At 53.7% G+C, this 11810-nt stretch overlaps 1 protein-coding gene across 3 annotated transcripts in view; it reads left to right on the forward strand.

Annotated features, from left to right (window-relative positions):
- UBL7 (ubiquitin-like 7) overlaps positions 1–460 on the forward strand; it is a 13420-nt gene extending 12960 nt beyond the window's left edge. For 2 of the 3 annotated variants that reach the window (XM_010843358.1, XM_010843359.1), the window contains exon 11: positions 211–460. In XM_010843358.1, the coding sequence (XP_010841660.1) occupies positions 211–348 (138 nt within the window). In that variant the 3' untranslated portion in view covers positions 349–460. The remainder of the gene's footprint in view (positions 1–210) is intronic. The other variant, XR_825564.1, reaches the window with a different exon arrangement.
- Positions 461–11810: the final 11350 nt, after the last annotated feature.

The following is an 11810-nucleotide window of genomic DNA, read 5'->3' on the forward strand; positions in this document are numbered from 1 at the left end:
CCCCTTTTTTTTTTGGAAAAACTTTTAATTTGTTCCCTAAACTCTCAGGCCTCTCCATAGACCTCTTCCACAGTCCACAGACCTTGATGTGCTGTGTTGTATGGAACCTCATGTCAGCAGCTTTCCTGGAGGAACACACCTTCTGCTAGAGGTGAACAAGTCTCTGTAGGATCCTTACTGACCTCTCCTCCCTGTCCTGTCTTTCTGCAGAGCCAGTGGCAGCCCCAGCTGCAGCAGCTAAGGGACATGGGCATCCAGGACGATGAGCTGAGCCTGCGGGCCCTCCAGGCCACCGGGGGGGACATCCAGGCGGCCCTGGAGCTCATCTTTGCCGGAGGAGCCCCGTGAACTCCCTGTTCCTCCTGAACCCCCAGCAAACTGCTAAGGTGGCTGCCCATGGCAAGCACTCTTGAAGGTGCCCCGTCTCTACTCGCCCCAATACACCTGATGGTCGACCTTCTGTTTTGTTCATTGTGTGGCCTTTCTGGCTGATGTGAGTGGGTAGAGGTGGTGGTGGGGCAAGCGTGGTGTGTGGGTTCTGGTGCCATGGCATCAGCTGGGCCCCGGGTGGAGAAGCTGAAATCTGTGTCCCGAGATGCCGCGTGATGCCCACACTGGTGTTTTGGCAGAAGTTTCCAGTGATAGCCTCCAGGCCCTTTGGTGCTCTGGGTGTGGCCTCCTCCGAACGTGCCCAGGGACTGCTGCCCAGTCTCCAGGGTGGCTGCTGTGTTACGGCTGTGGCCAGAAGAGCCTTGTGCTCCTGGGATGACCAGTCTGAGGAATGGCCGAGTGGAAGCTCACCCCCTCATCCCCCGCCATTGCTCCCTCTCCCAAAGGCTTGTGAAAGATTCCTTGTCCCTCTCCTGGCCAGTCTCACCATGCACTCTGATGCCCGCTCTGTAATGATGCCGGGATCCAGGCCTCAGAGCCGTGCCAGGAGGCAGGGCCCATGTCTCTGTCCTGAAGGCATAAATACAAGAGCAGTTAAATAACAATACTAAACAACAACACCAACACCAACAGGGCCCAGCTTTCGTGTTGCAGAGAGGGCACCAACTCCCAAGCTGCTGCTCCATCTGCCTGAGCTCTCGTTCCCCTTGGCACAGCATTCCCTGGTGCGTCGCAGACATGTCCAAGTTGAGCGAGTGGGTTTCATGTGCTTTGAATACTCTGTCAGGAAAAAACCCTTCCCTTCAGCCGGTGTTTCGGTGGGAAGTTGCTCAGAGGGCTGCTCCTGCCATGTGCCTTTGGCAGAGATTTCATCTGCAGCCTCCATGCTTATGTCATTCATCTTCTGCTTGTCACCTCGTGGGACAGAAGATTTACCCCTGATTAGGACTGCCTGCTCTGTCCTTGCTTCCTCAGAACATTTACCTCTTAGCTCCCTTTCTGTCTTAAGGGACCATACAGAGCAAGCCTGCTCCCTCTGCTCTGTGAGCTGGGCTTCAGTTCAGGAGAGATGGGCTTCCCAGCTGGTGCGGTGGTAAAGAATCTGCCCGTCAGTGCACGAGAAGCGGGTTTGACCCCTGGGTTGGGAAGATCTCCTGGAGTAGGAAATGGCAACCCATTCAAGTATTCTTGCCTGGAGAATTTCATGAGCAGAGAGGAGCCTGGTGGCCTACGGTTCATGAGGTCACAAAGAGTCGGACACAATTGAGAGAATGAGCACACACAAGGAATTCACTTTCCCTTGGACATGTCCTCCTGGATTTGGCCCCTCGCAAGTCCTGTTCCTCTTTCCAGATGGCCTCCAGTCTCGGTGACACTTTACAGAGAAGTCCTTGGGAGGCTCCACTGTTCCACATGTGGTCTGAACATTGTTTGTTCCTTCCAGAAAATGGGAAGTCTCCACATTTCCCGAGAGCTAATGTTGAAGGGTGTTTGCATTGGCTGAAAGGACGCAGAGCTCGCCAGGCCTCTTCGTGCCTCACTGGTCTGCCTGGAACCCAACTGCCTCTTTGTGGTCGGGAGCAAAGACCAGGAAGCTCTGTCTCCGAACCTGATGTGTCTGGCTTGTTTGTGATGGAAACAAAGGCCAGTTCCATCCTCACAGACTTGTCTGGTCAAATGGGGCTGACACAGCCCTTCCCGTCTCCATGATACAGCCCGCCTTGAGCTGGTTTCCGTCCTGTGGCAACTTGCCCCCCGCCCCCAGGGACTGTGCTAGGTCTCCTTGACACCCCCGGCCCATTATGCTGTGGAACACGTGGGTCGCCTTGCCCTGTCCCTGGAACTGACTCCCAAATACCAGTTATACTGCTTCCCAGAATTGAACTGTCCCCACAGTTTCCCTTTCCCTTCTTTGTCAGCTCTTTCCTCCAGGGTCTGGGTATGTTGGCTTTGCTTCCTGTAACCATGTTTTAAATAGTAAATTTTGGGTCTGATAAGTGCCCCCACTGAGCCTGGGGCTTTCCAAGGGCTAAGGACTCCTTCCTCACTATTGTCCCCTTTATCCTTTCAACAAACATTCATTCAGTCTCTACTCTGTGCCAGTTAAACATGACGAGGGCCTTGCTCTCACAGAGCCGTGCCGTTGGTAAAACAGACAAGCGTGTTTACACTAAGCCTGATGAGAATAGGCCAGGCCGGTCCTGTGGGCTTGGGCTCATAGGAAATGGAGCTCAGTTGGTTGGGTTAGGGTAGGGTGTGTGTATGTGTGAGGGACAGCTGCCTGGAGAAGGTGGCATCTGACGTGAGGCCTGCCGCAGGTGAGGAGGAATTGGGCCAGAAGGTGTACATTCAGAGTGGGCCGGGAGCGGACAGGACACGGCTCCTGGAGCCCTGGGTGTGAGGGTGGACTTCAAGGTAGGCAGAGGCTGGAGCGCTCTCAGCCTTGTAAGGAGTTAGGACTTATCCTAGGGGCAGTGGAAGTCACAGGAGAATCTGCATCGAGGGGAGAGCTGGGTTTACATTTTAGAAAGGCCGCTGGTTGCTGTGTTTGAAGAGATGGGGAGTGGGGCGAGCTTGGGCAGGGGAGACCAGTGAGGAAGCTGTGATCCACTTAGAACCGACAATGTGATGGGCAGTATGGCAGGTGCGGAGAAGCGTGGGTGGGGCGGGAGACTTGAGTCAGCATTGACGGCTCATCTTGGCAAAGGTGAGTATTATGATTAACTCCATTTATCAGATGGCACCAAGGTTGAGAGGTTACCTGTCCCCAGTGCCATGGTGGTGCAGTGGGCAGATCAGCCTTGGAAGCTCAGGTCCACTTACTCCAAAGCTGGCAACCTTCCCACTGCTGCCCATGGCTTCTGAGAGAAGTGGGAGGTGGGGTGGGGGGGGTCTCATCAGGCTGAGGAGCTAAGGCTTCATCCTGAAGGCAGAGAGCAGCCCGTGGATGACTCTAGGCAGGGCAGTGGAGGACCAGACTCGTGTGAGAGAATCTGACAGCTGCGTGGAGGCTGGATTTGTGGGAAGTGAGACTGGGAGTGGGAAGCCAGCTAGGAGGCTCACTGCCTGCAGATGGGACACGGTGGGGGCCTCGACTAGAGTGCAGCAGGGGGCTGGGAGGAGGAGAGGGATGTGAGATGTGAAAGACCAGATCTGGGGGGCAGGCAGGATGTGAGTGGGTAGAGGGTGGTGCGGCAGGAGTGAGGTATTGGGCTTGGGATTTGGCGTACAAGACCAGTTGGGATATACTGAGCTGGAGGGGCCATGAGACACCAGTTGGGGGTGTCTGGGAGACAGCTGGAGGTTTCTAGGCTGGAGATAATGATCAGGAAGTTTTAAATTGAATAGGCCTGTGTCAAGAGAGAAGGGCATTCAGCTTTTCAAGGAAAGGCAGGAAAAGGGACATCCACTAAGGAGTTAGACTTTATAACAAATAGTGGCTGTTGGACGTGGGACCCGGAAGGAGATGATGGGCTGCTTCTGGGAAGGGCTAGAGCAGGAGTCATCAGAGCTGGACAGAAAGAAGCTGGAAAGAACTGGACAAAAGGGGCATGGTCAGGTGGTATGAAGTACCACTGAGAAGTTTGGTGACCCAGGGGCTGATATTGGACTTGACGGCTTGAACTATGGTGACCTTGGCACAGAGCCCAGTTGCAGGGGTTGAGGCCTGACTAGGTGGGGGCAGCGGAGGCAGGGAGGACAGAGAACCCTGGAGTACCTGACCAGGGAGAAGGTGGTTGGAGGGAAGATAGGATAGAGAGTGAGTGTTTGCAGTTCAGCAGAGGTGAAGTTGGAATTGATCACAAGAACTTTTCTAGGAAGCGAAGGGGAAAAAAAAGGAAGCGACCCCAAAATAGAATATGCAAATATGCAGAGATGGGTGAGTTTTCTGAACAGATCCCTTCTCCTGATATAACTCAAATTTGGCTGGGCTGGCGTGGGGCTGGGCTGGCACAGCTTGCTGGGCACATGGGCCCCAGTTCTGCTCCTTGCCTCAGCCCCATATGGCCTGGGCCCCCGACCAAGCTCTGAGTCCTACCCTGAGGTAGCCTCTCGTAGTCTCTGCAACAGCCTTTGGCAGTGAACGTGTGTTGAGGAAGGGGGGGTTGGGGGGTGGTATTTAGACCTCCCTCTATCTGCTTATCCAGCCTCTCCAAACCCGCTCTGGCCCTGGATTGAGGTTGGATCAGCTTGGCTGTGCCCCTGGCACCCCTGGGGCCGGCCATATTTTGGCTCTTATAGACTGCAGTTGCTGGTAACAGAATTCTGCCTCCTGTATGCCTGAAATGCCTTTTGCGGAGGCCCGGACACTGCCCTACCCACCTTGGCAAAAGCAGCTCACAGCAATGCAGGGCAACAGTATTCATTTATCAAGCACCCTCTCTGTGCCAGTCACTGAGCTAGGCACTCACATATGCCATCTCAGTTGATCCTCACAACAACCCTGAAAAGTAGACCTTATTATCCCCATTTACAGACGAGTGCTTCCCGTTAACCGGACGTGACTGTGCCAGGAAACGGGCCGAGCTAGAACTTGGGCAGGATTGTGTCCACGCGATTCCATCAGTGCACGCACCTGGGGCCTCCCTGGCAGGCCGGAAGCCACTCAAAGGGCCTGAAGGGTCTGCTCACTACTTATCCTTCCTGGAAGTGGAAGCCTGAGTCCTGGAGGGAAATCAGGCTTCTAAGTCAGACTGACTGAAGTGTAGGTCTCTTTTCCATGGAGAGCCTAACCTCTTGGAGTCTCAGTTGTGTCCTGTTTGACATTTTCCCTCAACACATGTAAGTGGACATTGACAACATGTATACCAGAGATGCCAAGGCACTCAGAGCTGGACTGGTGAATGTTCTAGATGACCGATGGAGTCAAGATCCTGACAATGAGGCACCCCTGACAGGAGGGACAGAAACAGGGACACTCTGAGGTCCTGTGGGAGGAAACCAGAAAACCACTTGCTCTTCTGCATGATGGGGTCTCCTGTCTTCCCTTCGTGGGCCCAGATCCAGACTCAATCTTTCTCAACCAGTCTCTCAGAAAGCCATTGCTGATGGATGGGAATTGGTTCAAGGACCACCCTAAGCTAAAATCAACAAGATTTAGCAACCCAGTGTCTCAGCCCAACAAGGCAGTACCTCTGGAGGGGCTGTAATAGGAGCGGAGAAGTCTTTCCAGTCCTTGACTCCTCTCTCTTCTAGGTGCTGTATCTGATCTACACCCCAGTCTTGGAAGGAGATGGTCACAAACCAGACTGCCTAGGGTGATCTCAGTAGATGTTTGTTAAATGACTGGTTGATGATATCCTAGGGACCAACCAGGATTAAAGAGACCAAGCAAAGCCCCACGTGGGACCGAGTTGGAAATGGAGTTATTTACCCTGAAAAAATAAAAGATTTCAGGGGACATGACCTCTGTGTTGAAATCTCTGCAGGGCTCTATTCCAAGAAGAGTGATTAGATGTGGTCTGTGAGGACAGAGGCCTTAGAGGACAGATATGAGACCACTGGGTAGGAGTCTTCCACTGGGGAAGAAGCCTTTGTTTGTCAGAGCTAAGGAGATGGGCGAGGCTGCCTTGGGGGTAAGCGCATCCTCACTGGATGTGAGCAGATGCCACATGACGTCCAGAAGGGCAGTTGTAGGGGCTCCAGGTGGGACTGAACGGCCTCTGAGGGTTACTTCTGACCCCAAGAATTGGGGTATCCAGGAAAGAAAGTGAATGTGGGAAATCACATGTTTGCAAAAATTTCGTTTCCTCACTCAGGTGGCCCTAGCAGGCCCAAGGATCACATCAGAACTGGAAGGGTCCTGGAACGCCTCCTATCCTCCAGAGATTTAAAAGCAGGTTGATTTCAGCCTACAAACAAGAAGCAAATGCAGAAGATAGAATGAGGAGGCTTTGTCTACTCTGGTCTAGATCAGATAGACCAGAAGAGCTGCTGGTTTAACCTCTCTTTCTCATTTTGTAAACAAAGAAATAGAGGCCTGGCCTGCGATAGGGTCTTACTTAATGTGAGTCAGTGGCCAAGCTGGGACTTGATCATTGGCCTCCCAGCCATATCGGGTCAGGAGACTATGTTAGTCTTCACGGGTTCCACATGACTCCCACAAGATCCTGCTCTGCCTCAGGCCTTGGACACCGAGAATGAAGTCTCGGAGATGGATCTGAGGGGAAGGGAGGGGAGGGGAGAAGTAGGGTGGAGCAGAGGGAGGAGTTTGTCTCCAGGAAGGCTTGGGAACATGTAGAGTTGCCCCTTAAACAAGTGGGGTTAGTGGTATTGACCCACTGTGCAGCTGAAAATCCATGTATGACTTAAGGTCCGCTCTCTGACTCTGCTCTTCTGCATGTGAGGATTTAACCAACTGGGGATTGGACTGTGTAGCACTTTAGCATTTTCTATTGAAAAAATTCATGTGTGAATGGACCCATGCAGTTCCAACCCATGTTGTTCAAGGGTCAACATTTAGTCTCTGCTAACAGTCCCCTTGGAGAAGGCAATGGCACCCCACTCCAGTACTTTTGCCTGGAAAATCCCATGGATGGAGGAGCCTGGTAGCCTGTAGTCCATGGGGTCGCTAAGAGTCAGACAGGACTGAGCAACTTCACTTTCACTTTTCACTTTCATGCATTGGACAAGGAAATGGCAACCCACTCCAGTGTTCTTGCCTGGAGAATCCCAGGGACAGGGGAGCTTGGTGGGCTGCCGTCTATGGGGTCGCACAGAGTCGGAGGCGACTGAAGCAACTTAGCAGCAGCAGCAGCAACAGTCCGCTCTGTTCTGAAATGGCCACCAGGTGGCACTCTCACCACAAGCCCAATGCCATATGGGCAGAGTTTGGGGGCTAGGAATGCTGGGCTGCCCCTGGAAGCCATGGGGGGCACCTATCATGTTTTGAGGTGACCTGAGTGCCCTGACGGGGCTTCCCTGGTGGCTCAGTGGTAAAGAACCTTCCTGCAATGCAGGAGACGTGGGTTTGATCCCTGGGTTGGGAAGATCCCCTGGAGAAGGAAATGTCAAGCCACTCTAGTGTTCTTGCCTGGGAAATCCCAAGGACAGAGGAGCCTAGCAGGCTACAGTCCATAGGGTCACAAAGAGTCGGACATGACTTAGCACAAGTGCCATGATAGAAGGAGAAAAGTTGTCATCTTCTCTGCCACTCTTATTTATTGCTGAATGTCCCCCCTGTGGTTTTTTAATTTTTGTCTCTCAACTTGGCTGGCCAGACTCTGGTTTGAGCAGTTTAAGGTAGGACCAGTCATATAAAAATGCATCAAGAATGATTAGGAACAGGGAACAGAGATGCAAGAATGGAATGCTGCTGGGAAGGGTTGACTCTCAGGACTAAGAAAGGTGGTGGAAATTCTGAGAACTTCTACATTTAGGGTGATTCTGAGCTGGCCTAGAAGGAAGAGGCAGCCCTGGATAGGAGGAGAGGGCTAGGCATTTGAGGGGAACATCCAATCAGAGGGGTAGGGGTGGGCAGACCACTGAGGGAAGCATGAGGTGTGGCATCAGAGTCTACATGAGCCGAGGAGGGCTTCCTCTGCCTTGCCTTGTCCAGCCCTGAGCCCTGACATGGGCTCCCAAGAGCTAGGCCAAGTCAAGTGATGGCTGAGGCTGTTGTGACCATGCCTACAGTCATGAGCCTATACATTATGAGCACACAGTAAGTTGGAATTCCCAGCCGTGGCTTACATGACTATAAATATCTGACTTGTGAATTATTTTAAAACCGGGAGTTTCAACAAAAACTCATTTTAGTTTCTCTTGAAAACTAGCTGCCCGTTTCACTGAGTGTACTTTCCTGTGGCCTCAGGGCTCAAGCTGAGTAGCAGCTGCCCTGTAGACAGATCACCCTGGTCTCTCAGCCCCTGCAACGGGTGCTGGTGGTGATGGGGGGACGGGAAGGGTTGCTATTACTAGTAGCTGTAGGTCCTGGCTGGGCACCAAGCTCTGAGCCTCTTGAAGGGGCTGTTGCGGGCTTGGGCTCCTTATCCCGCCATCCTCATACCTCCCACCGACCTCTTGTTAGGGGTGGGTCATTTCTTTGAAGACCAGGTATAGTCATGGACTCAGGGTTGGAGAGGGGTCAGAGGAAGCTTGGAGTGTGAGGAATGCTCTGAGTAAGGCCCTGAAAGGTCTTGCTCGGAAGGCTTCCAGGGCCTCTTGCAGCTTTGGAGCTCTGAACCTCACGTCTGTGTGTGTCCATTTCTCTGATTCTGCACGGGGTCTTCTTGGATTTGGCACTGGCTCCACAGGGAGAACTGCTTCAAGGTAGTTTCCTCTTAGACAGAAGCCTTCCTCATTTCTTTCTCCCAGCCTCCTCCCCTGATTCCCCCCAGGAAGAGCTGCAGGGAGATGGAAGGCAGGAGGAATGTGCCTCTGCCTCAGACATGTCAGCATCCACATCTGTTGCTTCCTCTGCTGGTCCATTTCCCATCATCACATCCCATGGCTGTGACCATCCTTGGTCCAGGCCCAAAAGCCAGCCTTGGGCCCCAGTGAGGAAGGCAGGCTCCTGTCACCTGGACCATTCTGATTTGACTTCCCTTCATTACCATGCCAGACCCTGGCGCTCTGCTTTCCCCACCCTGGGTACCTCTTCCCCTTCATGCCCAGAGTCTAGCTGCACTCTCCCGCTAGAGTTACTGCCCCAAATCACTTGTATGGGCTCAGTTCTCACCTCCCCTGGCTGCCTGTTGCCAACCAGTTGTGGGCTGCCATCTGGTGCTGGCCCTTTGCCCCTAGGTTGGTTGGCCCGGGGTGTCCATTGGTGGTGAAGCAGGTGCTGAGATGAGCATGGAGGAGCCTAGCCAGAGGGCTCCCCCTTTGACAGGAGGTGGGACAGTCTTCAGCACTACCCCATCACCCCCACCCCAGCCTGGAAAGAAATTCCCTGGCACCTGCCCCAGTTTCCATCTGCTGCCGTATTGCTTGGGAGGCTGAGCCCAGCCCCTGACCTGCCCTCCTCTTGAGCACCCGGTAACCTGGGCCCTGTCCGGGTCCTTCTGAGGACTGTTTGGGTCCAGCCACACACCAGAGGCAGCTGCAGAAGGGTGGACTGCACTGAGAGCATTATGATAGAGAAGGTAGGGGTATGGGTCCCAGAGAGACTGCCTGAGCTGCCATCCCAGCCCTCCTCTAATGAGCTGTGTGACCTTGGGCACACCTCTTCCGCTCTCTGTACCCTGGTTTCCATGTTTGCAAAAGGAGCCCGATAATAATCAGATCAGATCAGATCAGTCGCTCAGTCGTGTCCGACTCTTTGCGACCCCATGAATCGCAGGACGCCAGGCCTGAATTCAAATGAGGCTATGAAACACGCACGGAACATGGTAACCTCAGCATGAGCTATTGCTATTGGAGTCAGACTACCTTGGTCACTAGCTTGGCTCCATCAGCTGAGTTTGGGCAGATCCCTCTCCCTCCCTGTGCCTCAGTTTCCTTCTCTAATATAGGGTTGTGTTCTCTCTCTCACTAAGGGAGAGAGCAGAGAATGTAGGACTGGCTGGGAGAATGTAGGTGGAAGTGGGTTGTGTTGTGAGTTGCTGTGCATGTGGGCAGTGTTATCATCAGTTCTGAATTCTCAGTTCTTAAAGGCAGGGTAGGCAATTTCTTAATTTGCTTATCTTTGCAGAAAGGGCAGACACTGGGGCCATGCAGCTCAGCTTATGGGGCCCTGGGCTGGAAACAGAGTGTCAGTGTTGGAGGTCAGCCTGGGCCAGGACATGCTGCTGGCTTCAGGGCCACAGGCTTGAGCATAGGACCGGGATGGGTGGGCTGTTCAGCTGTCCATGGCCTCCCTCTCTTTGGGGCTGTGTACCTCTGGGCATCATGAATCTGTTGGCCCTTCCCAGTGGGCCAGGAGCCTAGTTCTGCACTATCCCTGAAGGCATCTTGATTTCATCTTTTGGCCTGTTGGGGTGTCTTAGGGGCACTTAGGGAAGAAGGAGAGGATAACTGGAAACAAAATATGGAATGGTAAGGTGGAACTTCCTGGTGATAACCTTTTCCTGGGGCTGTAGGCTGGGCAGAGGGTTGGAGCTGGGGCTGGGCCAGGGCAGCCTGTTCCCTGTCTTTGGTGGTGCCTGTAGTGTGTGAAACAAGTCCAGCTAGGTGTGTGGGTCTTGGGGGCCCCAGGGCACCTCTGCTACTTCCTCTTCAACCTGTCTTCTCTGCAGGCAGTCCACCTGAGGACAGCTGGTCAGTAAGCAGTAGGTGGGGCTTCCCAGGTGGCGCTAGTGGTAGAAGAACCCGCCTGTCAATGCAGGAGACATAAGAGACTCAGGTTTGATCCTTAAGTCAGGAAGATCCCCTGGAGGACAGCATGGCAACCCACTCCAGTATTCTGGCCTGGAGAATCTCCATGGACAGAGGAGCCTGGTGGGCTACAGTCCATAGGGTTGCAAAGAGTCGGACACGACTGAAGCGATGTAGCACAGCGGAGCACAGCACAAGCACTGGGTAAGTGGATTTCCCATCCATGGGTAGATTGGGCTGAAGCAGAGGTGGAGGGTCAGGGTCCTGACTGGCTTGAGGGAGAGGAGACTCCTTTACAAAGGGCAGACGTGTGGCTCGGAAAAGATGAGCTGATGGCAGAGCTGCCTGGGCAGTTCAGATGACTGCAGAGGGATGTGGTCAGACCTGCAGGGGGTCACCACTGGGTTATCAGACAGCCTGCTCAGCTGAGCCCTGTGCATCCTGTGGACAGAGATCCCTTAAAGCTGACCTGACTTTGTTTCCCCAGCAGTGAGTCCTGGGCATGCAAGATGCTTCCCTCTCTTTCTACTTGGGGAAGGGGCCTTCTTAATTATATCCCCCTCCACTCACATGGAAATGAGTTTGGATTTTCTGAGCATACACCAGCTGGCTGGGGGGGAGGCAGCCCAGAAGGCTGCTGGCTGGGGAAGGGAGGAGAGGGGAGGGGAGGGAGCCAGGCCAAGATGAAAATTCCGTGTTCTCACAGCAGAGCAAGGATGGGGCTCTGAGTGCTCCCCACAGATTATTGACCCTCTGCACAAAACCCTTGCTTAAGGAAAAGCTTCTTGCTTCTGTTTATAGGCTCAGAGGAGCTGTGTCCACACTGGCCAGCCCGTCCTCTAAGAACCACAGCTTTCAAGGTCCAAACACTTAGCTGACCATTAGTGAGGTTGTCTGAGCCCTCAGGAGAGGTCCTCCCTGACTTCTAGGCTAGGCCAATCCCTTTATGGTGTTGGGGGAGCGACTCTAAGGCCCAGAGAGGGGACAGAACCTGGAGCTCATCACAGAAGACCATAAGTCTGTCTTGGTCGCTGCCCACCCGGGTTCTGCCTGCAGGTGGAGTTGCCCAGAAAGAGGTGGTGTACGTTTCCCTGGGGCGTGGTGGGGAGGGGGCACTTGCATCCCCCACTTGGCTAGCCTAGAGACGAGGGGCGGGGGAGGGG

This window comes from Bison bison, unplaced genomic scaffold, assembly GCF_000754665.1.
Source record: "Bison bison bison isolate TAMUID 2011002044 unplaced genomic scaffold, Bison_UMD1.0 scf7180017864181, whole genome shotgun sequence".
Taxonomy (NCBI): Eukaryota; Metazoa; Chordata; class Mammalia; order Artiodactyla; family Bovidae; genus Bison; species Bison bison.